Source organism: Diadema antillarum, unplaced genomic scaffold, assembly GCF_040938485.1.
Source record: "Diadema antillarum isolate AM-2024a unplaced genomic scaffold, OU_Dant_1.0 seq00001433_RagTag, whole genome shotgun sequence".
Classification (NCBI taxonomy): Eukaryota; Metazoa; Echinodermata; class Echinoidea; order Diadematoida; family Diadematidae; genus Diadema; species Diadema antillarum.
Genome location: NW_027272184.1, coordinates 1 through 27,278, shown reverse-complemented (window position 1 = coordinate 27,278; position 27,278 = coordinate 1). Strand labels below are relative to the sequence as shown.

The following is a 27,278-nucleotide window of genomic DNA, read 5'->3' as shown; positions in this document are numbered from 1 at the left end:
AAAGCCAAATCCTCAGCTCCACCAACACTGTACCATCCCTTTAAACAGTCAATATGCAGAAAGTGAGTTGATGATGGCATTGCCCCACAACTTGCAATATTGTTTGGGCATAAAATCTTGAAATTTCCTTTTTTTGCTTCTTTTTTTTTTTTGTTCAAATGCAATCATGTCCCAGTCTGAAATCCTAATATATCTGACTGTTCTTTATTTTGAGGTTATTCTGCTTTAACATCTCACACTTTCAGAGCAAAAGAACTGATTCCCATCAGTTTTTCCTTTTTTTTTTTTAACATGATAAAATGGAAAATTGTGAGGTGATGACAGCTAACTCATTTACACATTCATATATGAACTGTTTGAGAACTGTTTGCAACATTAGCAGATCTGTAAAATTTCATAATTTCCTCAATCATAATTCGATTTTACAGAATTGTCATAGTTGTGCTTGTAAATTGTTTGTTTGTTTGTTTGTTTATGAGTGTGTGTGTTTTTTAATCATTTTATTTCTGATCTAGACTTGTCTTTTAATTGGGTGGGGGGGGGGGTTGAAGAAAATGTACCTGACTTTACTGGATAAGTGTCATCTAAACATTCACATGAAGTCTGATGCAATTAAAGGAAGAGGAAAGACATCCATTACTTTTGCTGTCTTTATTGACATATCATACATATATATAATTATACATCATACATAGCATGGCAAAAATGACAACATATATTTTCAACTTCATGTGTAGCATTGGCAATGAAAGATTTCACAGTGGCTCGATTTCTTTTTTTTTTTGGTCTGTCTATGTCAAATGCTCATAAGAGATGAGAGATGATAAAAACACTGTATTCTTTCATATCCTGAAACTTGGTCATTCACACTGTTTGTCACTGTATAAGTAAACAGGAAATGCAACTGATTTTGAAATCACTGGCAGTCAAATTCACCCACTTGATGTTATGTAATATCAAAATCATGCTGAGTCAAGTAAATAGAAGACAACAGGGTGGAGAGTTTATGGTCCAAAAGTTGTGATTTTAAAAGTCAAAACCATTTCCATTGTTGATACGCAGGTGCCTCAAAATACTAGTTTGATTATATTTCTCCCATTAATGAATATGGGACAGAATAAAGTAACATTGATTTGAAAACTCTTTGAGTATATTTAGATATACACAACGTGATTTCCTGTATTCTAACTATACTACTTCTCATAGACAGTTGAGGTGCAATATCAGAGAGGGGAAGAAAAAAAAATAATGATTCATGCACACTTGTATATTTTGTTTTAACGAATTCTAGTCATATCTTTTTCCTGCTTGACAAGCAGTTTTCTTAAATGAGAGAGAAATAGGAACAAAATACCCTTGTTATCAAATACCAATTCAATATTTCATTCTCCCCAATATAAAGTAAAATCAAATTTGGGGTTAAATTGTCGAGAGAATGCATCAGTTTGTCCAATGCTGACTTGAAGGTGGCAATGATCTTTTGATGAAATCACAATAAAATATAATGAAAATCATCTCAAAAAAAGTCATTTACTGCGTAGGTGAAAACATCTTTCTTAATACAGATAGATATGACTGGTGATAGGTTGACTTAATCATTGTTGTACTGCCTCAATTATATCTTAGACAATAAGATATAATTCTTAAGCATTTCCTTGCTCCGCAATGCAGCATTGTATGGTGCGACAGCAGGTCTACATGTATTAGCATATAGCACACACATAAACTGCATGGACAGTGGCAGAAAATGTTGCAGTATGTTCTCAAAACTTGTTGAATTCAAAGACAACCTTTTGAATCTCAACTCTGCACATGCCATTTTGCTGCCTCAGAAGCAGTATTCCTATATATTGTGAAAGAAGCAAACAAACATGAGGGTCTTTACCCACTGAGGACGACCTGCTTTTGCTGTAACACACGTTTCCTATTGACATCTGCCTGAGTAAACTCAGGACTTGTCTTCAACAGATTTAGATATTGCAGAAATCTTGATACCTTTGACCACATATAATGTGCTGTTACAGATATCTTTAAATGCATACATTGTAGTAACCAACTTGATAGTTCTCGCCAAACTCAAAAATGATAAAAGGAGAATACGATTTCCGAAGTACAGCTTATCAACAATGTTGAATATCAAGGTGTGAATACAAAATAACTTTGTCTCCCAAGGTGCATATATTGTAGTTACTGATCTCACAGGCAGCTGAAAAGACTGCTACAAGCATCAAGGCAGCATGTAAGAGTTCATACATGTATATTCATTTTGGCAATGCTGATTTACATTTGAGTTCCCCTCTCATCAAGCTTCTTGCAAAGTAGATCACTAAAATGCTTCCTCCAACAACATGCTGGCAGTTCTCACTGAGGTTTTCAAGGTGATTGATTGCAATAGAAGGTTTCATTATGTGAGTTATATAAAACATATAAGGGCCATTCTCATTGGACTTGAAAACCCATGAAGTTAGGGCAAATGTCTACTAGCAACTGTACCAAATTCCACTGGAATTTTTGCACAAAAAAAAAAAGTTTCGAGTTACAAAAATTCGGAGGGCGATTCGTGATGAGAATGTACGCAGGAGAAAAATCACAAATCTACTCATGTGACTTCTGCATCTGCTCTTCCTTTAGCACACGTCAAACGGATAAACTGGGCATACACAGTTCTTCCCAAAACATTTTTCGGTTGAGCTAACATCGCATTTTTTTTTTTTTTTTTGAGCAATGAGGATATGCAGTGCAGGACATTGTGAGCTTTTACATCATGATTTTCTTGAAATAAGAATGGCCCTTTTGTGTTTTTGATGATGGGGATGGGAGTGGATTCAAAGGTCGCACATCTTAGGACTGTCATGAGTAGATGGCCGTCACTTGGAAAGTCTCCTCATTCTTGTCATCCTCGTTGTTGATGAAGATGAGGATCTCGGCGTTGCCGGCCTGGTGGTTGGGGGCGAAGCGGAGACCAAGGGGGTGTGTCTCGCCCCCTCCAATCTGGAAGAAAGGATGGTGGTGTATGCGTGTGTGAGAAAGAGAGAGAGCAGCCATGAAGATTCAAAGTGAGACTGATAAGTAAGGTATGGGCCTAAAGCCAGGCTGACACTTGCACGATTTTGTGGCACGCATTGGCACGACTTGAGTAGTGCCAGTGCGCAAACTAGTCGTAAACTGGCGTGAAGTGTGCGTAAACCCGTCGTGACTGTGTGTCATGTCACGACGAGAATTTTGAAATGTTCAAAATTTTAGTCACGACTTGCCACGACAAAATTGTGGCCAAAAGTCGTGCAAGTGTCAGCCTGGCTTTAGTATGTCGCCCATTTTTAAACAACTATGACAAGTTTTGTGAAGATCTGAAAAAAAAGGATCCACAAGCATGCATTAGCCCAGACCTTTCTCTCTGCCATTGAAACCATGTTCCCAGTACCCATGTCATACAATGCACTTACATTACATCAATGATCATGCTCTGGGGCATGTTAACAAAATACTCCCTATCTATTAAAGAAGTAATAGATAACGATGTAATGAGTTGATATTATAAGTTTTACCACAATTTTATCCAGTTTCTTTGGGTATTCTCAATTTTGGAAAGCTTTCATCTTGCTTAAATCTCATTTGATTTCATCTCGTTTTCAGAACACTAAATGATGGCAGCCCTACTGCTGTGGTGTATTGCCACACACTTGACAATGTGACCTTTTGTGTATAATCATGCCTTGGCATATGAATATTCATGAGGAATAGTTCATGAGCAAATATAGCAAACAAATATACATATGATTTAGAAGACACATCTCGACAAGTTGAACAAGAGTACTGAAAATAAATGGCATTGTTATATGATCCTGCTATGTTACAACTGATAGTTGAGCTCGGTTTATGAACCTTAGCATTTCCCCCTCCATCAAATCATGGCTCCTCCACTCACCTCTATTCTCGTCTCCTTGAACTGCAGCAGGTCGTCACGGTTACATCTGATGAAGAACACTTTCTTCTGGGGATACCGATTGGTGTAGGTGATCCTCTGCAAAATGTCAATCATGAAAAATAGAGAGACAGAAAATGTATTGCAGATTTGAAAATACATTCAATGGCAGTACACTACTCACAAACTAATAGAAACACAAAGACACACACAATTAACCTCTCTCTTTCTCCCTCTCTCTTTACCAAGGTACAATATTCCATATATTACATGTAATTCAAAGCCATGACAGTGCTTGTCTAGTGCTACTATTTGATCAATGAGAGGGTAACATCTTTTACAAGGTTTAACCTTAACCCGTCGAGGACTGACTGATTTTGCTATACACAAATTACATAACACGCATTTCCCATAGACACTTGCCCGAGTATTCTCGGGACTCGTCCTCAACGGGTTAAGAATTAACATCGTACAACTACAAAAGTACACTAGGAATTCACAATTCTAACACGCTTTAATAAAGAAAGGGATATTAGTGTACTGTTCACCAGGTCACAGTAGAATGTAACATATCGCCCGACCAGAATGTAGAAGTAGTAACAGCAGTTTCATGTAGATATGAACTTTGTACAACAATGATTCTGTTGACAATTACTTTTGTGACAGATATCAGGGATTACAAAGTTTACCTTATTTGACCCCTTGCCTCCACCGACTGGCAGCTGGAGCTCAAAGGACTTGGTGATGTACGGAGCTCTACAGATGACCGATACTAGCCACGACCGCACCAGGACATGGTACTCGATGTCTGATTGGACAAAGCCTGCTGGTCAAGGATGGACCTTTCATACGACGAATCAACATTCCTTGAATGCTGTATTCTTACCATATTAGTGGCATCATAGAAAATAATGAAACCATCATGATCATAATTGCACTTAAACACATTGATTTCATTGTGGTGGATTCATTTCACAACTTGGCTGACTGAGCTGTATTAAGATGACTTTAAAATGCATGAAAAAACATTCCCGCATACAAAATTTTTGAGAATTATGCCATCACTATTGGAAAATCTTTGGACAAAATATCATTCTAATACCCTATTCACTGAATGATTTATTTCAACACTATCGTCTATGGCATATATTGAATATTGCACACCTGGTCACTCACAGATTTCCATTAAAACAGCAGCAACAACAACAAAATTTCACACTTGCTCTTGAACCTCATTTTTTCATAGTTTGATATTTTCACTATATCATACACTCTGTCAGTATGTAGGACATTGCAGGTGAGAATGTTTTAAACAAGAAATAGTGCAAAACAATACCTTTACGTAATGATCACATCAGCATGAATGTTTTCAAGTAATCATATCTGTTTAACATATTGCTCTTCAGTGCACGTCCAGTTTATGAATTGCTGCTCTGAATGAGTTAAAGAAAGATTACCACCTGTTACTTATTGGACTTGGTCAACACGTCAATTTTCTGGGTACAGTGGACTCCCGTTATAACGAAGTCCTCGGGACCGGCAGTTTTCTTTCGTTATATCGGAATTTCGTTATAACCGAACAAATAAACAATAGAAATACATAGAGTGGATGACATTGCAGCCCAAATTTTTATTTCGTTATAACTGTGTTCGTTATAACGGGAGTGCACTGTACTAAACATTCCTTAGCCATTACAATTTTAAGAGTAACTTGACACTTCACCTCCGTCATTGTGTGTCAAAAAGGAGTGATGCGCTGATAGACATTTTCATATTGAAAGCCGAGGCTTATGTGTAAATCCACTAACTTACAGTCTGATGCCCAGCTCTTCACTACTAGACCGAAAATATTTCACAAGTCATTACCAGCATAACTTTCAACCAGTATCAGAAATCATTTTGCACTCTAAATCAGCAGGATATTTCCTTCTTCTGAAAAAGAACACAAAATGTTCTCATAATATGCATGATACTTTTCAATCTTGTAATTGCTTTTGAGACCTAAAATATTCCAAACATCTAAATTCAGAGTACTAGCCCCAAAATTTGTTGCAAAACTTAAAAAAAGAGAAGAGTGACTTATGCATCTTATGTATTAGGCGTAAGGATACCGACAACATTGATGAACATGAACTTGTTTCCCTTCAAGCGAGGGCGCACTCCAAGATTGAGCTCGTGGACAGAGTTTGCAAGGAGCATGAACGGTTCCCCAGGAGCAACCTAGCAATACAAGGAAAAAATATGAAACTTAATCAAGAATTATGACATTAATGCATAACTTATTTATCACTTTGAAAATTGTACATACACTTGCATGACAGAATTGACAGCAGATGGCGACTGCTTAATGGTGACTTCTGACAAGAGGATAGTTATTGCTTGAACTAAGAGGCAAGACTGCTTGATGAATGAGAGCATTAGACAGGGATGCCGGTTAGAATGAAGGAGAGGGCCTCAAATACAATGTACAACATAAAAGTACTTTGTACACAATGGGACCTAAACTTTGATATTATTAGGGCATGAATTCAGGACTTTTGCCTGAAATGGCTCAACCCAAGGTTCCTGGTTTTTACAGAAAGGTTACTTTAGCAGCAGTTTGGTGAAAAGCAGTCAGCTGTGAGCACTCATACCCCATTTGCTATGGAAAACTGGTGGATCCTGTTCAAAGTCTATAAAGCTTAGAGAGTCTGGCAGGGAACAGGTTAAGTCTTTGTTGTGGTATGTGCAACAACTCTAATGAACCACTGTTGGTAAGCTTTCGTATGAAACATGGCCCGTGGGAGTGTCTACCAGCATGGGAGTGTCTACCAGCATGGTACCTACATGTACACGCATTAACATTACTGACTGCAAGTTGACAGCAACTTATTTTTGGCTCAGGACTTGGGTGGGGAAGGGCTGGTGTGGTGGGGTATAACCTTGATCTTGTCAGGGTGGGAGGTGAAGGCCTGGGCCTTGTAAGTTTTGCATATGGTGGTGTTGGTGGTTGTGGTGGGGGCCAAAGAGCAGGGAAGAGAGAGGGGTTGGGTCTGATATTTACATGTATTTTAGCAGGATGCAAAGTGCAATACTACACCTTGAAAATACGCAAAGAAGGGGGTGGGGGTGGGTGGGCAGGCTTTGACCTCAATGACATCGGAGAAAAACAGCATAACAGAAAATCAAACCTGGTGGGTGGAGTTAGGGGGATTGGGAAGGGGTGGGGGGGGGGGGGGGGGAGAGGGTAGAGGCCCAGGGGTGTGGTCACAGTCTAATGTTTATCTCCCCAGGTTAGATGTACAACATTAAACCAGGTGTGTGGGGTTAAGGGGATTGGGAATATGTGGAGGGCACAAAGGTGTGATTAGGGTTTAATTTTGATCTCCCTCAGTTTGGAGGTATACCATCAAACCAAGTGGGTGGGGTTTAAGGGTTGGGGAATGTGGAAAAGGGAGAAAGGTGTGGCCTGCATCTTAACCTTGATTTCCCTGGGTTTGGAGGTTCAATATCAAACCAAACGGGTAGGGTTTAGGGTTTGGGGAATACAGGGATAATGGAGAGGGGTGCGGTTTTGGCTCTTAACCTTGATCTCGCCGGGATGGGAGGTGAAGCACTGGACATGACGGGTGGAGCTGGACCCCTTCAGCACCAGGGTGATGTGGGCCGTCTGACCCTCCACGCACGTCACATCAACCCGCTGGAGGGTGTGGATGTAGAACTCCCAGGTTTGGAGGGGACGGGACAAGTACTGGCTCCTGTAAGTGGAAGACAACACAGGACGATGGAGATGCAGGTCATGCAATTTGCATTGATGTAACTCAGTCAACACTGGTGACAATGAGTACTACATTCAGAAGCACTACCAACTGTAAAATGTTGTCAACCATAATATTGCAAACCAACTACAGGGACAAATCACAGCAACTATAAGGCACTAGACCTTGACCTTTGTTGAACAATTTAAACAGCACTTCATCACAATTCCTAGACATCAATTTTCAAAGACTGGTACCAGTGAATTGAGACACTAGTATTCAATGCCTGGTAGCATCAAGGGCACTCAGATATGAGTTGAGGATGAACAAGTTGTTGTGGGTTGCAGTTGAAGTGTGTTGAAGATTGTACAGTTCACGTTACACACTCATATAAGCAGAAAGGATAAATTTAATGGACAAATATGAAGAGTAAGTCTATATCTTGGCATGATCTTTATTGTGCAACCAAATAACCCTGCTGTTTGACATGGCTCACATATGTACATTAGTGTAGTTCTGTCAAGTGGCATAACCTTGCAATATTTATAACACTGTAACATCACAACACAAGGCATGCTTACGAGTAAATGAGGATGAAAAACTTCTTAACAGAAGGTGAGGCTCCACAGGCAGCTTTCAGGAAGATTTCATTAGGCTCTCCTGGTATCTGTAGAAAAAAAAAATCAAACTTGTTCAATCTTGATTTTTCTTGGGGGAGGGGGAGGGGACAGGCAGAATTTTTAAATAATGCTTCAACAGCTTCAATTTGTGATTTATCGATCTTCTATAAAGGCTGAAAGTCTGGCAAGAAATCATAAATCTTTTTGTCCCTCAATCATTTAACAACCTTGTTGAGGGATCTAATCATTTTGCAACACTTCACTTTATAAAAATGAATAAAAACATAACTCTAATCTTGTATTTTCTAATCAGACATAATACCACTAAAGCTCATACTCTTAAGAAAACAAGAAAAAACTTTAATTCCTCAGCTTAATCTTTGTGTTCAAGTGCTATGTTTTTCTTTTATGGCCTGCTAAATTTAGATCTGATGGCAGAGCACATCATTTATCATTTATTCTTGGAATGATGGATTATGAGCATTAACTTTGAAATTGCATTATCTGTCATTGCCCAAACAATACATGATTGATTGCACAGCATGGCGTTATTAAACATTGTCAGGTATAAGTACTTACAGTATTTTTGGTCTCACAGATAACATTGTCGTCGCTGCACTTCACAAATATCCTGTCAATGGCCATGGGACCTGGGTTGAATTACGCACAAATGAATGGATAATACATCAAATATGATCACAAAATATCAATCAAATTTTTATTAATTGATGTGTTCGCTGACAGGATATTGAATAATTGAGCATCAGAGTTGAGTCATGGCAATTCTAATGCATAACAGCTGTATGAAGCAGGGCCAGCAGAGCGTTTTCAAAAGTGGGGGTGGGGCCCCCCACTTCCAGGTTTCATGAGCTAACAAGCGAAAAAAAAAAAAAAAAAAGGTCTTCAGCGCAAAAACATAACCTTACACTTCAAGATCTCTATCTATTCCGGGTTAAAAAAATGTTGGGGGGCCCAAAGTGATGACACCTTATATATTCCTTTGTACGGTGAACAAAAAAGTGTTTTTGGTCCACTAAACTGTATTATCATGCATCTTATTTGTACCAGTACATGAACGTGTGCATGTTGCGTACATGTCAGGATGGAATTTAATATTTTTTGTGTTGTAATTTGCGAATAGCAAATGATTTGCTAAATTCACAAAAACAAAACCCCTACAAAATACAGAATTTGCATATGAAGTAATTAGCAAATGTGTACCCATGATTGAGCTGAAGGCAGGGAGGCGGATGGACTTTCGACAGAAGGAGTGCTCTGGCTGCTGGAGGCGAAAGGTCTGGTCAATGATGTGGGGCTGAGGGTCAACGTTGAGGGACAGCACGGCGATAGCCTTGTTGTCTTGGGTCTTGAAGTACACCTAGACAGAAAACAGAGGAGACAATAAACATGCGTACAAAGTAGAATCGAAAGAATAAGAAATTACACTATTAATTTTTATCCACGTATTGGCACTTTGGTCCATTATGTTTAATACAGTAACATATCAAGTTGCTTAACGTGACATCAAGAATTTTTCACATACATACAATTATGATTATATCTGTATGGACAGACAAATAGATAATTATGCATTTAGATAGATAAGATCAATGTAGGAGCCATAGTGGTTCAGTGGATAAGACCACAGGCTCTCAGTCATGAGGTCATTGGTTCAAGTCCCGCGGCAGTAGTGCATATGCCATTTAATAGACAAGGCATTTTATATTCCTTGTCTAATCAATCCACCTGAGGGTGCCTACATACTCTGTATGTCAGTCCCATAAAAAACTTAATACTCATAATCATTTATTCCTTAATACCGGCAACATGAAAAAAGGTCCACAAATTAATATTACACAATAAGTCTGTAATTTTGAGGTGAAAAAACATTGTACACTTTCACTAAACTCTTATATCACTTGTATTAAAGTTAGCATACTTTATATTGCAATCCAACTCCCAATTACTTTAATAAACACAAGAATTTCTATATTGTGGCTTTATGATACAGTATATGGTGACTTTGTCCTAGACCTACAGAGTTACAGCTGTAGATCCCATCTGGTTTAAAGCACCTGAATAGAATGGTGCAAGATAGTATCGGATAGAATAATACAGAACACAATGCCACAGAACCCCCCATGAAAGCGGATACATAACAGAGCAATCTCTGGCTTCACACTTTGAATGAATGATGGTTAACTCTATGGGGCTTTTATTTCATTTCTCTCCTTGCCTAGAGAGGCATAGGCCGATGTGGGACTTACCTTGACAAGTTGTGACTCCAGAGCTGAATCAACCTTGTTGTCTCTACCACGAAGATGGAACTGCGACCGAGGACCAACATATGGTGTCTAATGAGATAATATAGATGAAATATCAGTATTGGTCAGTGATTTTTAAATTAATAAAAATGAGAGAGATATGAATGATTGCAAATATCTGATTGATGGCGAACATGTTAAGAGTGTATAAACTGTCATCTCTCCAATCATTTATTTTGTTCAATATCGTTCATGTCTTCCAAACTACCACCATCATCATCATCACCATCACCCAAGACAAAAATAAAAAAACAACAAACAAACCACAAACACACACACACACAAAAACAGTCGTTCAAAATACTCTATTGCGATTGGCAATAAACACAATTTCTTACCACTTATTATACCTAAGTCACAAACATTGTGTTAAATTTATTATAGCTAACTTCTAATATTCACATTCGTAATCATTTCTTCTTTTTTATTTCATCACAGTGAAGCAGGAACTCAAGTAATGAATATAGATGATATAATCCTTCTGTTATCACCATCAATATCATTGCCAACCTTATCATCATTATCTTCATTGGTATCATCATCATCATCAGCAGCAGCAGCATTATCAGCACCACCATCATCATTATCATCACTGCCATCTTCATCATCATCACCATCATCATCATCATCATCATCATCATTGGCATCATCATCATCATTATCATCACTGCCATCTTCATCATCATCACCATCATCATCATCATCATCATCATCATTGGCATCATCATCATCATCATCATCACTGGCTCCCCATCAAAGAGCGTATCGATTTCAAACTAGCTCTTCTTGTCTATAAATGCATGATGAATATCGCTCCTCAATACCTATCCAACCTACTAACCACCCCTACAGCCTCCAGATATCAACTCCGGTCACAAAATGATAAGGCAGTCCTACAAATCCCACAAGCAAAAACCAAAGCTTTTGAACGTACATTTTCATATGCCGGATCTGTTGTCAGGAACACTCTAACAAAACAACTCCGTCTATGTAATTTAGAAGAAATGTTTGGAAGGAAACTCAAGACTGAACTATTTCAATTGTAACTATGTTGTTCCGATACTTTGTGAATATTGTCTGTTGATGTATGTACAGCGCTTTGATCAGGTCCTGTAAAAGCACTCAATAAGAAATAGTTATTATTATTATTATCATTAATGGCACCATAAGTATTTTTCAGCTGAGTAACCATGGCAACTCACATTGGACATCACCGTGTGGTCCGCCTTGAAGCTCTGAAACTTAAATGGGATGTTGACCTCCTCCTTAGGTCTCAGGAAGACCTTTAACCCCGGCACCTCCCCCTTGGAGGGTGCTCCTCTGCCCTGCCTCTGGCTGCCGTCGAACAGACCCTCCTCGATGGGTGTGTTGAATGTCTCAAAGACAGCCTTGAAGTGCCTCCACTCTTTGGTGTCAGTGATCACGCTATACACAAAATAAATGATTAACACTTCGAGTGCTGATTGGCACAAAAATCCATAGCATTGTACACACTGTCCAAAGTCCCTGGCACAGTAAGGGTTAAGCACTTAGTGGTAAAAGAGATATACCTCTATCCAACAATGCATAAACTCAATGAACATCATAGTTACCCCAAGGGGTATATAAAACACTCATATCACATACTGTATACACTGTATCACAATTATAATGATCAAAATACACTTTCACAAACTGCCATCAAAATATAAATTCGAAAAGTACACCTTCAACGTCAACATTTATAAACTGCCCGATTAAGAATAAAAAATATCAGATTCTGTGATTAACTCACTACCTCTATGACTTGGCAATTCTCAAGAAGTCAGTGGATACATGGCACATCCACTTTTTGTACGTATGTAATAGGTCAAATATAAAGCTACAGGTGGATAGTGCATTTTGACCCGGCCTGCTGGTCAGTGCAACACAGGGACAATCTTACCTTGATTTTCAAAAAGCACAGAACATTGAACTACCCCCACCCCCCTCCCCCAGAAAAACAAAACAAAACAAAACAAAACAAAACAAAACAAAACAAATCAAAACAAAACAAAACAAAACAAAACAAAACAAAACAAAACAAAACAAATCAAAACAAAACTAACCAACCAACCAACCAATCAACCCCCAAAATACCCCCAAACAACAACAACAAAGAATCATATAAAATCACCCATATTACTAGATGGGGAGACTCAGGGTGAAAGTATCACTAATCGTCTTACCTCAGATCTGGGTGTTCCCACTGGATGGAGATGGTGTGTGAGGCATTGTATGGATTCTTGAGGACGAACTCAAAGAACTCGGCCCTTCCAAAGGATGGATTGATGGTGTGCTCCGTGGTAATGACTGACTGCAGCATGTTGAGAATCCCCTCCTTTTTCGACCTCTCTCTGCAAAGGAATGAAATATCAGCATAATGATCACAATGACAGTAATCATGATGAGACTAATATTTACCATCAATTAATAATTGTTACATTAATAACGAGGTTATTTTAAATTGACTTCAAATTAAACAATGCAATATTAGCAGAGTTTGAGCTGCAAATTGTGCCTTTGCATCAACAAATATACAAACATTTGCAATGCAGCCATGTGAGAAACTAAATGTAATAATGAATACAAAAATGCATTTGACCATCTGAAGCCATTTTTCATATTCTGGCAATTTTCACTGCAGAAGTAAGAACATGTTTGTTTGGTTGGTTTGTTTTTAATTTTGCTTTTCTTCTCAGAATAAGTTGCACAATGTGCTAGGTGTTGGATGCCAAGTAAGTATTTTCATGACCCATGATAAAAGCTTATAACTAGCACAGGTATTGGGTTTTTACATATAAACTGCCAATCTGAATTATCAGCTTGATCACAGGATAGGCAAGATTAAAGTTTTTGTCTCTAAAATCAATTATCAATTGATCAAATGGATTATACATAAATATTGATTACATCATCATCATCATCATCATCACCATCACCACCACCAACACCACCAACACCATCACCACCACTATCATCATCATCATCATCATCATTGTCATCATCATCATCATCGTCATCGTCATCATCATCATCATCATCACCATCACCACCACCACCACCATCATCACCACCACCACTATCATCGTCATCATCGTCATCATCATCATCATCATCATCAGCCTTTCAAGCATTATTCTCAGCTGGCATCCTCTTCATCATCACACTCATGGCCTGACACAATGGAGTACAGCTCACTCATAATCAAACACTATTGAAGCTTACCTGTATAGCTCTATGGTTTTCAGGTCTCTCATTCTTTGAACCTTCTCTTCTTTCTTCACCTTTGTTTATAAAGAGAAGAGAGAAAAATATTAAAGAAGGATTGCAAAAACAAACATCAATGTATTATTGCTCTGTATGCATAAGGGAAGGAGAGGCCTAACTTTAGCAATCTTATACAGCCAGATAATAACAACGATATTACGGTGCATTTTTGTTTTCTCATTATACACAAACAAAATGTGATTCCTTTCACAGAATACACTACAGAATATAATCCATCATGACAGAAATTACCACAATTTCAAAAATAAAATAACAATGAATTTAGAAAATAATCCTCCCTTTTTCCCAGCAATTTTTAGGGATGCATTTTAAACACACAAACACATACAGACATCTATTCAAGAACTGAAGTATGCCCATCTTATGTTGATTCCCACACATTACCGAATTTACATTGTATGCTGATTTTCATGCGCTTACTTAATAATCCAACTCATTGCATCACAATTTCTAACATCATTATCACATCACAAACTGCAGGAAAACAGCTTTGAGAGAAATTCTTCTTTGCAGATATTCTCCTGCATAGGAAATTGCAGCTACTTAATCCAGTGTAAACAAGTATCATATGCATAATTATTGATACTAGTATCTGTTGTGTGCCAACCAAAAATATGACACACCCAAAAACCGTAACAGAAGCAGGGTGAAGGAAGATCCCAGCACTCACAAGGAGGGTGTTGGCGAGTCCGTTCTCACGCCCTTCTTGCTGGCGCACCGCCTCCATGCGGGCAAGCTTGCGTTGCTTGACGTGGTCACCTTCCCGGTTGGACTCCTTGAGGACCGCGGTGGTCTTGTCGCGCCGCGAGAACAGCACCGTGGCAAGCTCCTGGTCCGCCTCAGCCATGTGGGAGGCCAGGAAGCTGCGCTTCTGCTTCAGGTTGGCAAGACTGGCACCTGGCATCAAAATGGAAAAGATTTATATGAAGTATGATTGATTTACTTAATGAAAAGTAACAGATACATTGAGATATATCTGTACTTTCATTTGTAACAACTACTTACGATTCTACAATCAATAATAATTCCAAGGAACATTTCATCAGAATGGCTATAAATTTGTGTTTATTCTATTACGCAAATGAAATTCAAAGATAGATTTTCTCTTGTCCCTTTGGATTCAATTTATGGCAGGTTGACTGTACTGTAAATGGTAATCATATCCATAGTTTACAGAAAGTAATTGTATCGTACTTGGTTACAAGACATTAGCTCCTGCGACATTTGCTCCAGTCTTATTTTCTCCAAGGACTTGAGGTTACGGTTAGAGTAGTGATAGGGTTTTAAGATTAGTTTGAGTGAGGATCAGGATTAGGGTAAGAGTTTTGTTTGGGAGTAGGTTTTATGTTTGGCTTTTTATGCAGATCTAATGGGAACAATTGCCACGAGCTCAAATATCACGGAACCATACATATATATAAATATATTGTTGTAGGAGCATATGTCATGGAACTGTGCTACTGACTTGTCTGTTTGGTCCCAGCATGAAGGCTGCCCCCAAGGAAGGCTCCACTGCCATCCTCCTGCACGATGATCTTGGTGTCCTGGAGGGGCAGGGTGGCTGCTTTCACCAGCTTCGCGTCCACCTGGTGGCCCACGTTGGCCAGTCGCAGGTGCAGGCGCCCTCGCGTGACGTTCTTGGAGCCCACAGGGCGGATGCTACCACCTCGTTGCTGTGTGAGGTAGAATTAAGAGTGTGATTGGACATCAATGGCTTGCTTAGAAGTGAACAAGCGTAATTTTTTATGGTATCTTTTACTGTGCATAGATGACTGTACAGCACAATTGATTCTAGAGCATCTGTACGAGTAAGTGAAATTTATGAATGGGAAAGTGCTGCTTGCTTTATCCCTTACACGAACAATGAATTTTGCTTCACAGCATAAAATTCCTCTCAAGCATTGTCCCTTACATTATGCTATCAAGTCTAACTCAGGCTATCAATGAATATGCCTTGTGCTTATTTACACACCCTACATCTATGAAACATACACTATGCTTTCAGGATGAGGTGAAGAAATATGCCTTGCGTTGTTTGGTCACACACTCTCACCATAAAACATATACATTGGAACTTCGTTAGAAAAAGGATGGACATAACAAAACCGTCCTATAACAAGGCTATTTTGCAGGTCCCAACTCTTTATGGTTCTCTCATTTTGTACTATATTATACTGTAAAAGTGGAAATTTTCGTGGCGTTTTCACGCATTTCGCGCAACCAGAAGCTAGCACAAAAATTAAAGCGCGCAAAATATGTTTACATGCCATACATAGTATGTTCCAGTAGTTAATGTCCTGATTCCACGGAATAAAAAACACATGAAATTCATCTTACCAAGCCGAGCACAAAAAATTACTCACACGAAAATATCCACTTATACAGTAGTGAGAAGCCTGATACAACAAGGGAATTGTCATGGTCTTTAGGTCCTCTTTATAAGAAATTCCCCTATGCTACACTGTATGCTTTTCGGGGAGGTGAAAGAATGGACTTCTCTCTCTCTCTCTCTTCATCCACTACCACTGAGCAGTTGACACTGAATACCCACCAGGTCTCCAGTCAGAACGTAATCCTCGTCACTGTGTTCCGTTGTCATGATATCCACCTCATGGGTCACCTGCACGGCCTCTCGCCCCGCCCGTAGCAGTTGCTGTAACGTTAATAAAAAGTAAATCAATTTCCTGTCGTGCACTTCATTGTATTCATTGAGTTCTTGTTCTCTGCAACTAGTGGCACCAATCCTACAGAGATTATTTAGCAAAAGCATTTCTGAAATATCAATGATTTTATATTGAATCTAGTCTCTATTTACACTGGATCACTCAAAAACATTATTGCTCACTTTGTGACATGAGGAATATCATTGAAATCCCATACTACTTCCTGCACTTAGATTTTATGTTTGCTTTATTGATTACACCTCTACGATCAATCACAACAACATGGTACTTGAACAAGCAATACAGGCCATAGCTTTACTTCAAGCCATATTAAAGAATTCACAGACAGGGAAGATCACATTTAAGACCCAGTTTGCTTGTTTCTTTAGATTAGCTTGCTTTTCATTTTGTTTTGCGTTGTTGCTGCTCCTTTTTTTTTTTCTACACAACAATATTCTGGAGTCAGACTTCATGCGAATACATGTACCAATGGCGTCACAATAGGAGAACTGCATAATTAGTTTTAGCAATGCCTACCTTGAGGTCGACAGCAGTTGAGCCAAGGAGCAGGAGAGAATCTCCGTCCCAGGTGTCTATGTGGAATGTCTGCTTCTCAAGGTAATGCAGGAATAGCCCTGCCTCTCCCGGTTTAAGGAATGACGGGTCTACATTGTAGCGCACCTAGGGAGCACGAGAATGACAGAAAATGAAGAAATATACATTTCTAGTCATGTGCATGAATAAAAGATAGATGATTGTATCCCTTACATCAAATGTGTACATATTGTGTAAACACCACATTTTCCTATTCAGTTCCACTCTTGTGTCACAATGTGCTTTTTGAAAAATATTGTATATATACAATGTACAGTGACACCTGATTATCACATGTAATGAATTCCTCATGGTTTTAAAGAGGGACCAATGTAATTACTATAATATTCTGATGATTATCAAATTTTCTGTCAATTCAAAATATATGTTGCATTAAATTAAATTTTGATATCTAATCCACTCTATCAATCACTCATTCCTGTTACAATAACAACAGCATCTCCAATAGCAGACATGTTCCTTCCTTCTTCCCTTCTTTTGTTCTTCCTTGTCCCTCCTCCATTTCATCTTCCCCTCCTCTTTTCTTTCCTCCTCCTCCTCCATCTCTTTTACCTCCTCTTCCTCTTCTTAAAAACTCTCCCTCTGTCCTCTTTCCTTCCTCTTCATCCTCTTCCTCCTCCTGATCAACATTTTCCTCCCTTCCTCTCCTCCTGTTCTTCAACATTCCCTTTCCTCCACACTTTATCACTCCTCCTCCTCCTCTTCTTCGACATTCTCCCTCCATCATCTTCCCTTTTCTTCATCCTCTTCCTCCGCCTGTTTAACATCTTTTCCCTCCACACTTTCTCACTCCTCCTCCTCCTCCTGTTCTTTTCACTCCACCCTCTTTTCCTCCTCTTCCTCTTCAACCTTCTCCTCCCTCCATCCTATTTCCTTCTTCTTCATCCTCCTCCTTCTCCTCCTACTGTTTCTTCAAAATTCTCTTTCCTCCACCCTCTTTCTCTCCTCTTCCTCCTGTTCTTCAACATTTTCCTCGCTCCACTCTCTTTCCTTTCTCTTCCTCCTCCTCCCCTTCCTCTTCCTTCTTACCATCCATCCTGGAGGACCACCTTCTAGTTCGTCGCTCTCTTTTTTCAGTCTCTTCAGGATGAACGGAAGACTCTGGGGGTCGGCTGAAAGCTGTCCCTCCACCTCTCCAAGTAATAACCTGCAAGAAAATAGTATGCAAGCAATCATATGATTTGTCATCTCCGTAACACATTGTCATCCAATCCATCCTCCAGCTCCTTTCCTGGAATACTGTCATCTGAAATCTGCCAAAATATAAAAGTGTCAAGTATTCTCAGAATTTCATGAATTTGAATAATTACGCAGTACCCGCTGCATTCTATATGGATCAGAACCAACACTTGCTGTCGGGCGAAAGCTCGGTGGTCTAGTGGAGATGACGCCTGTCCAGTGATCAGGAGGTCGTGGGTTTGAATCCCACTTGAGTATGTAGGCCCATGATTTTTTATCATGGCTACTACTAAAACACTGATCAATTCAGTGCTTAATTAGGCCGATGCAGGGCAATTTGTCAATCAGTTGCAATGAAAGCATCTTGACGGAAGAATTTCATGAATTTGAATAATTACGCAGTACCTGCTGCATGCTATAAGGATTAGAACCAACACTTGCTGTCGGGCGAAAGCTCGGTGGTCTAGTGGAGATGACGCCTGTCCGGTGATCAGGTCGTGGGTTCGAATCCCGCTCAAGTATGTACGCCCATCATTTTTTATCATGGCTACTACTAAAACACTGATCAATTCAGTGCTTAATTACGTCGATGCAGGGCAATTTGTCAATCAGTTGCAATTCTCAGTAGGTTTCCATGACGCGAGGCATACACATGTAGCTCTTATGATTTCTAGTCTACCATGCACCGAATTCGTTCTGGAGTTAGAGGTGGTCCTGAAGAGGACCAACTCAATCTGTTAATCACCCATCCCTGTTAGCATGACGATGGCATCGTGTTGGGCCCATTTCTCAGTCCAGAAAGAATTTGGTGGATAGTGGACTGGAAATCACCAAAGCCATTAAAATGCCATGTTGGCCATTAAATTAGGGATCATTATCAAAATGTTGGTTGATATTATACAGTATGCATACTCTCTCTATCTTTTTCAGTACTCCTTTAACACTTATGAATAATACATCAACTATTTGTATTTGTACCTTTCTGTGGTAACAGGTGGATATCTGTAGAACTGGAACGTGAAGAACACAGTTTTGGGCAAGTCCTTCCTGTTCACATCGAATGAGAGGAGTCTGGAGGGGTGTAAATTCACAATAAAAAAGGGATATCATTTCTTAACTACTTCTGTGATTACTATTTTGAAATGAATGAAGACATTATCTTTTTTTTTTCTCTCACATACATGTAGTTTGTGAAAAATCTTATCAATTAAAAACTAGCAGATATGCACTTTTTGTCCAAACACATTTGTCATTCTTTCTTGCAAGTGTTATTGACATCATGCTTGGTAACACAAAATTACAAAAGAATGCATGTTATTTCACAATGCAGAATGTCAATTCCAATAGATATATAATTGATAAGCATTCATGAATGACAAAACAATGTATTAGCTCTATGCAAACAACATATGCACAGAAGAGTATATTTGATTTATAGGTAAAACCCTATTCACTCTCTTTACCATCTTCAATCTGACCAACCACACTGTTTGACCAAGTACTCTTTTTGATCACCCACACTTTATAAAATCACTCTTATTGACCAACCAAATTGTTTATTAAAAACACTCCTTTGATCAATCACACTGGTTATAAAGTCATTCTTTTTTGACCAACCACACTGTTTATAAAATCACTCTTTTAGACCAACCACACTCTTTTCATATCTAATCACTCTTTTTTAACAACCACACTGTTTAACCAATCATTCTTTTGATCAATGAGACTGTTTAACCTGGCACAGTTTTTGACTAACTACACTATCAAAAATGGACAGGTTGACAGCTTACCTTGATATTGCCAGAAACTGAATCACAATTTCATTGCACTGGAGCTGGTCAGCATATTCCAGCTGTGGGTTGAGCCTGACATGGTCATTGGGGTCAACGACCTCTGGTGCCTCCCCAGTCCTGTCCGTGATCTCCGGGAACCCAGCCTGGAAGAGTCTGGCGTAGGCAGCTCGGCTAAGACCTCCACCACTGAGTGAGAGAGAGAGAGAAAGAGTGATGAAATGACACTGAATCATGTGGTGGTAATCACTGAATCAGAGTCTGGAAGAACATACGGTGGAGTTCACTTGTAACCCTTTGAATGAAACATAACCATTTAACCTGTTGATGACGAGTCCCTAGTATACTCGAGCTAATGTCTGTGGGATAAGCAAGTTGTAGCAAAATCAGTCTGTCCTCGATGGGTTAATAGCCTGATTTATTTGCGTTTGCGTTCTTTGCATCTGAGTGAATAAGACAACCTCAGCATATTACTGAATGAATGGTAGATAATGCTATTTTCGGGTGTATTTGGGGTAGTATCATACCAAGAAAAGATGTTATCCTTTAGTTGCTACAAAGCAGGGAAACAGAACCTTCAATTTCGATTTTGCCTGAATGTCCATCATGCGCATCTGAAAATAAGATGCCCTGATGCTCAGAAGAAGTCTTGCTGACAGGGACTGACAAAACTAAACCATTTTCAACAGTTAAATTAAGAAGAGATGTGCCTTAGAGAGTTTAGTGGTGATAGCGAGAGTGATCCTTACGTCTGCTGACCCGGTCCTGTTGTGATGATGGGGGCGTGGACGGGGGTAAATGGGATCTCATCCACTGGCTCACCAACGCCTAAAGGTGCCTGAGGAGGGGGATGGAGGTGGAGAGGAGGGTGAAATCTGTGAATATGGAGACACTCTGGCAAAACTGTTATGCGGGGAAGGAACTACCTTCATCATAGCCATTTCTATTAAAATCACAAAGGCATAATTTACCATTTGCAGATGAAACAAAAACCCAGCAGCAGTGCTTTAAAATAGTTCTAAAATGCGAGTTAGGGATAGAAACAACCACTGTAAAAATTTGAATCAGTAAAATTTATGTTAAGTACTGTTGAATACATAAAATGTGAACAACAGTTATTATAAAAATGTTTCTAGACTAAACTGTCTACAGTTACGGTTTATTGAGAAAAATACAGATATCTCCCTACATTTAAGGCTTTATCACGAAAATTTTATATGATAGGATGTTTTGCAGTACAACAGACCTACACATATGCACTAATGTCATATCTTGAAAAATTTTTAAATCACTGTTCCAAAAGGTAAACAGGACCTTTGATCATAGCAAAATCATCTTCATCATTTTCATTACCATCATTGCGGCCAAATCACTGGGACCATATGCATTCGTCACTGTTTTCACAATCGGTATAAACCCCAATCACGTGCACGCCATCATCGACAAAATTCATCTTCCAACACCGGCTTCCTTCCAACATCTCTCTCACCTCCATGTGGGTTATCTCGTACGGCAGCCTCCCCGACATGGGTTGTGGCTGGATCGGGGGATAGTTGGGGGGCATGCCTCCTGTGTTGTACATCCCCGCCCCAGGGGGACCCATGTACTGCTGGGCGGGGCCCGTGCCATACATCTGGGGCATCATGTATTGGTGGTTGGGACCCCGTTCCGGAGCGGTGAAGTGCTGCTGGAGGGTGTTGGGCGCCATACTGCTGTGGCTGGCTCCTAGAGGTAGTCTGGGTGAAAACAAACAAACAAACAAACAAACAAACAAACAAACAGACAAACAAACATTGAAACAAAAACACATGTATACAAAGAGGTGTGAAAAAAGGATGCCCTTTGGCGCATTAAACCCATTGAGGGTGGACTGATTTTGCTATAACACACATTTCCCATACACACCTGCCCGAGTGTTCTCTAGTTTTTGTCTTCAATGGGTTAACACTGAATGTTTTCTGACATGGAAGGTTTCTGATTCACATTTAAAGGACATGTCTGTAATGGTTTCTTATAGGAAACAGCCAAAAAAGAACCTGTTTTACCTCCATCAATGTACATTGTAGTAAGTATATCGTCAAATACTATTAAAGTTCTTCTTCTCTGTGCAATGATATCTAGCATCTAATATAGACTAAGTGGCAACTAATACAAGTTTGACTGTACCAGGGTGGACTAGGCCTACTTTAAGTCAACTGTTCAAAGCATACCAATAAAGTATCAAAAATCATGCAGGGGAGGAAATGTAGAGGCGAGGGAAGAAAAAAAAGAAGAAGATAATATGAAAGTAACAAAGTAAGAAAAAAAATTATGCATATGATTTAGTAAGCCAGTGACATAATGATGTGGCCCAGGCATTTCTATTTAAATAGCTTTGGAGGGGTATGAATACACTTTTTTTTTTCTTTATATGCTTGTTATTGTATCTCACATCTGGTGGAAATAATGATATTTCAGTATCTAGAGGCAATTCTCAACAAATGCTGTCATACAATTATTTAGTTTTTAAAGAAAAGAGGATCATACTGGTGTTAACAGAATGCACATCAGAATTATGAATACCACTGTCATCACATTGGATTTTATTGGGCTCTTGAGAAATAGGTAATCATGCAGTTATTCTTAATAGTTAAAAAGATAAACCTCAATTTTAATGTCAATAACACAATTATTGCAAATTAATATCAGGGTCAGGGAGAGGTAATAGAGCTAGCATACTTTGGTGTTCGTGGGCTGCGAGGGAGTGGTGGCTTTCCCATCAAGCCCAGGTGTGGCTGGATCTCATTCAGCACTGATGCCTCTGTCCCACTCGTCTGGGATGGCAGGGACTGCATGGACGGATACTGCCCTCTAGAGTCCGGTCTTATATCCTGCAGAAAGACCAAACATTGATTAATCCTCACAGTGCTGTATTTGCAGATTGTTAAGCCATGTGAAGTGCTATCTTCACTGATTGGTGCAGATGTTCAGAAACTAATTGTAAAAAAGCGAACATCCAAAATCAAAAGGAAACAGGCTCCATGAAGACAGAACTTGCCAACATAAATATTACATATTCAAACTATTGTACTTTACCCACATCGTTTCATTATTGTTAACATTTTTGCTAACTATGACTTTTATTTTTACTTTTTTGCACAGGTTTGAATATACCCATTCAAACAATTGTCAGACTAAGCTTCCATCTTACGTTAAACACAGAGGAATACATCAACTATTTGTATTGTTTTACTTTCTTAAACAAACAAACAAAAACACACACCAAAATATACCGCTAGAATATACCTCCCATGGATTGAAGGGAGGGATTTGAACCCTGGAAATGACTTACTGATGGAGCAAGGTGCCTCGGGGCCTCTGATGGCAGTGAAGTGGACTGAGGACTGACAGGGCGTTGTGCTTCTTCTCTCTGCAGTAATGATATTCATAATGATACACTGTAGTAATGATATTCATAAAAACAAGAGACCCGGGGTCTAGTATTCACCTGAGTATCGCAAGTCCACACATTCTGACAGACTACAAGTGTATTACCTTAGGACACAACAAAGTATGGGAGCTTTGGGGGACCTTCAAGGGGGCATGGTGTCCATTTGTATAATTCATCAAACTGGCAGTAATACCTGCCAAGTTTGTAACAGAATTGACCATGCATTTTCAAAAAGAAGATTAAAACTGTGAAAACAGAACCCTAATATGGTCCCCAATTAGAGGGGGGAAGGCATGGTGCCCACGGGTACAAATTCTATCACCTTAGCGAAAATGCCTGCCGAAATTGGTGATGAATTTGACCATGTGTTATCAAGAAGATGCTGAAAATGATAACATTTGTCCTTACTTTGGCCCTCTGCCGGCCTCCACCAGAACTCAACTTGGTCTGACATGAACAAACTTGAAAATACAGTCACAAACGTATGCACACATAGCATTTAGCTCTCTCATTTCTGGTTCTGTAGAAAAAGACTTTTGGAGTTCATTAAAGGACAAGTTCACCTTCATAAACATAAGGATTGAGAGAATGTAGCAATATTAGTAGAACACATCATTGAAAGTTTGAGGAAAATCAGACAATCCGTTCAAAAGTTATGAATTTTTGAAGTTTTTGTGCAGTACCCGCTGGATGAGAAGACTACTGCAGTGTATGAATAACTTAGATGTCACATGCGTACAACAATATAAGGAAAATATAAAGGGAATTTCACAAAATTCCATCTTTTGAAAAAAGTACACATTCCCCTGACTCGTTACCGACAAATGTTATGGGTAATATTATTCCCCCTGCCTTTAGAAAGAGGCAAGTCAAGTGCTCTTTTATTATGCCGAAAAAGTGAAAATATGTTGAATTTCTTTTACATTTTCTTTATATTGTTGTACGCATATGACTCACAAGCTGTAGTAGTCTCCTCATCCAGCGGTTCCAACACAAAAATTAAAAAAATTCATAACTTTTGCATCGATTGTCCAATTTTCCTCAAACTTTCACTGATGTGTTTTACTAATATTGTTGCATTTTCTCAATCCTTATGTTTATGAAGGTGAACTTGTCCTTTAAAGATTCCTTAATTTCTAGGCTATTGTTGGAATCCCGGTGGGAGGGAGCATGATCATATTTGAACAAATTTAGAACCTATAACCCTAGGGATGCTACCTGCAAAATTTGGTGAAAATCCATCATGGGGTTTTCAAAAAGAAGGTGAAATATTGTAAATAGTTTATGTATGACGCACAGTAGCTGATGCATGCCGGACAATTTATGACTGCAATAGCTCACTGGAGCCCTTGGCTACAATAATCTCACAACAAAGGGATTAAATGACAGATAATTATTTACTTCACCCTGTGAAACACATACAATGAATAGTAACTACATTGTAATAAAAAGATGTAATACTAAGTAATAGAAGTATTGTTTATGGAACTTGCTGGGTTGAGGCTGGAAGACATTGTATGATAGGTCAACAAACTTATTTTGGGAGATTTGTGTTAGTCTTTGTAATGTATGTAAGATTTATTGTAGGTCAAGAAACTAACTAAGAGTGATATGTGTCAGGTCCCTAACTTCACAGATGACCAACAGTAATCCCAGTGCTTGACTTTCTGAGGCATGTGAAATATACACAGTTGTTTACTGAAGTTAAGCCTTTATACAGCCACATCAACACCTGCTTAATATTTAACATCCACCTGTTTCACATTCCTCCTTCCGTTGTTTTACTATTAAAAATAGTCAGAATAAACAGTGCTGACACATCAAATGAAACAAAAGAACATCACTTCTCCCTTTGTTTGACTGCATAAACTTGTCTGAACATGGTAAAAAGTTGTTTACACACTAAAAACTATTGGGGTGGGGTTCTAATACTCAAGTGAGTATTGCAAGTTCGCTTTCCACACATTCTCCCAGACTATTACCTAAAAACAGTTCCATGATATTTGCTCCTGTGACAATTGCTCCCATGAAATATCTGCACTCAAGGGCCAAACATAACATTTTACTTCTACTTCCAAATATAAACCTTACCCTAATCCTAATCCTCACATCAAATTGAAAATAAGACCCAATCACAACCCTAACCCTATCCCTATGTCCTTGGAGAAAATACGACCGGAGCAAGTGTTGCGGGAGCAAATGTTGTGTCACCCCTAAAAACATTGCAAACCTGTGGGGGGGGGGGGGGGGGGGGGGGAACCGAGGACCTCCAGGGGAGTATGGTGTCCATTTGTATATTCAATCAGACAGGCTATATGATTCCTGCCAAGTTTTGTACAACATTTGACCATGCATTTAAAAAGAGAAGGTGAAAGTGTGAACATCTTCGTAGGGATGCTACACTGTACCTGCCAAGTTTGGTGAAAATCCATCATTTAGGTTTTAAAGAAGAAGCTGAAATTGAAAACAAGTTACGATGCACCATGCACGATGGATGATTGCAATAGCTCACTTTAGCCTTTCGTTCATGGAAGCTAACAATAAAGGGCACGAATGGAAGGTAGTTAACTCCACACTATGAAACACATACAATGAAAAGTAACCAATATAACACAAAAATATAGTGTTACATAACAGAAGTATTGCTTTAATATGAAACTTGATGGGTTGATGCTGTCAGGTTTATGATAGGTCGACAAACTAATTATTAGTGATTATGTCAGGTCCCTGCCTTCACAGATGACCAACAGTAAACCCAGTTCTTGACTTCCTCAGGCATGTGAAATGTACACAGCTGCTTAATACTGAAGTTAAGTCTGACAGCAACATCAACACCTGTTTGATATTTAACATTCACCTGGTTCACATTCCTTCTTTCATTGTTTAACTACTAAAAATAGCAGAATGAAACAGGGTGTTTACATCAAATGAAACAAAAGAACATCACTTCTCTCTTTGTTTGACTGCATTTTAATTTGTCTAAACATGACAGGGTTGTTTACACACTAAAAACTATGGGGATGGAGGTTTAATACTCAAGTGAGTATTGCAAGTTCCCCTTCCACACATTCATCCAGGCTATTACTTATTAACATTGCAAACCTGTTGGGGGGGGGGGGGGGCATTGAGGGACTCCAGGGAAGCATGGTGTCCATTTGTATATTCCATCACACTGGCTGTATGATTCCTGCCAAGTTTGTACAACATTTGACCACGCATTTCCAAAAAGAAGGTGAAAGTGTGAACATCTTCCTAGGGATGCTACACTGTACCTGCCAAGTTTGGTGAAAATCCATCATTTAGGTTTTAAAGAAGAAGCTGAAATTGGGGAAAGTTATGATGCACGTTACATGCTGGATGATGAATGATTGCAATAGCTCACTTGAGCCTTTGGGTCACAAAAGCTAACAATAAAGGGCATGAATGAAAGGTAATTATTAACTCCCCACTATGAAACATATACAAAGAAAAGTAACTAATATAACACAAAGATATAGCGCTACATAATAGAAGTGTTGTTTCTGGGACTTGATGGTTCAATGCTGTCAGACTTATGATACATCTGTAGGTCAACAAACTTAGTTATGATGATTTGTGTTAGATTCTTCTTTGTATGCAAGATTTATCATCATTCAACAAACTAATAAAGAGTGATGTGTGTCAGGTTCCTATGATTTCACAGATGACCT

General features: G+C 39.0%; 1 protein-coding gene across 1 annotated transcript; it reads right to left on the bottom strand.

Annotated features, from left to right (window-relative positions):
* Positions 1-2,850: 2,850 nt before the first annotated feature.
* On the bottom strand, positions 2,851-23,568 carry LOC139709414 (nephrocystin-4-like; the record flags this gene model as incomplete). The annotated part of the gene is made up of 23 exons (XM_071621382.1): positions 2,851-2,991; positions 3,926-4,021; positions 4,612-4,730; positions 6,034-6,142; positions 7,488-7,659; positions 8,241-8,326; positions 8,859-8,929; positions 9,501-9,657; positions 10,547-10,633; positions 11,806-12,028; positions 12,811-12,978; positions 13,850-13,908; positions 14,583-14,809; positions 15,378-15,585; positions 16,464-16,565; positions 17,113-17,256; positions 18,220-18,337; positions 19,348-19,440; positions 20,160-20,348; positions 20,909-20,997; positions 21,649-21,895; positions 22,878-23,057; positions 23,507-23,568. Coding segments are annotated over 23 exons (3,147 nt in total), but the record flags the coding sequence as incomplete, so codon positions are not given.
* Positions 23,569-27,278: the final 3,710 nt, after the last annotated feature.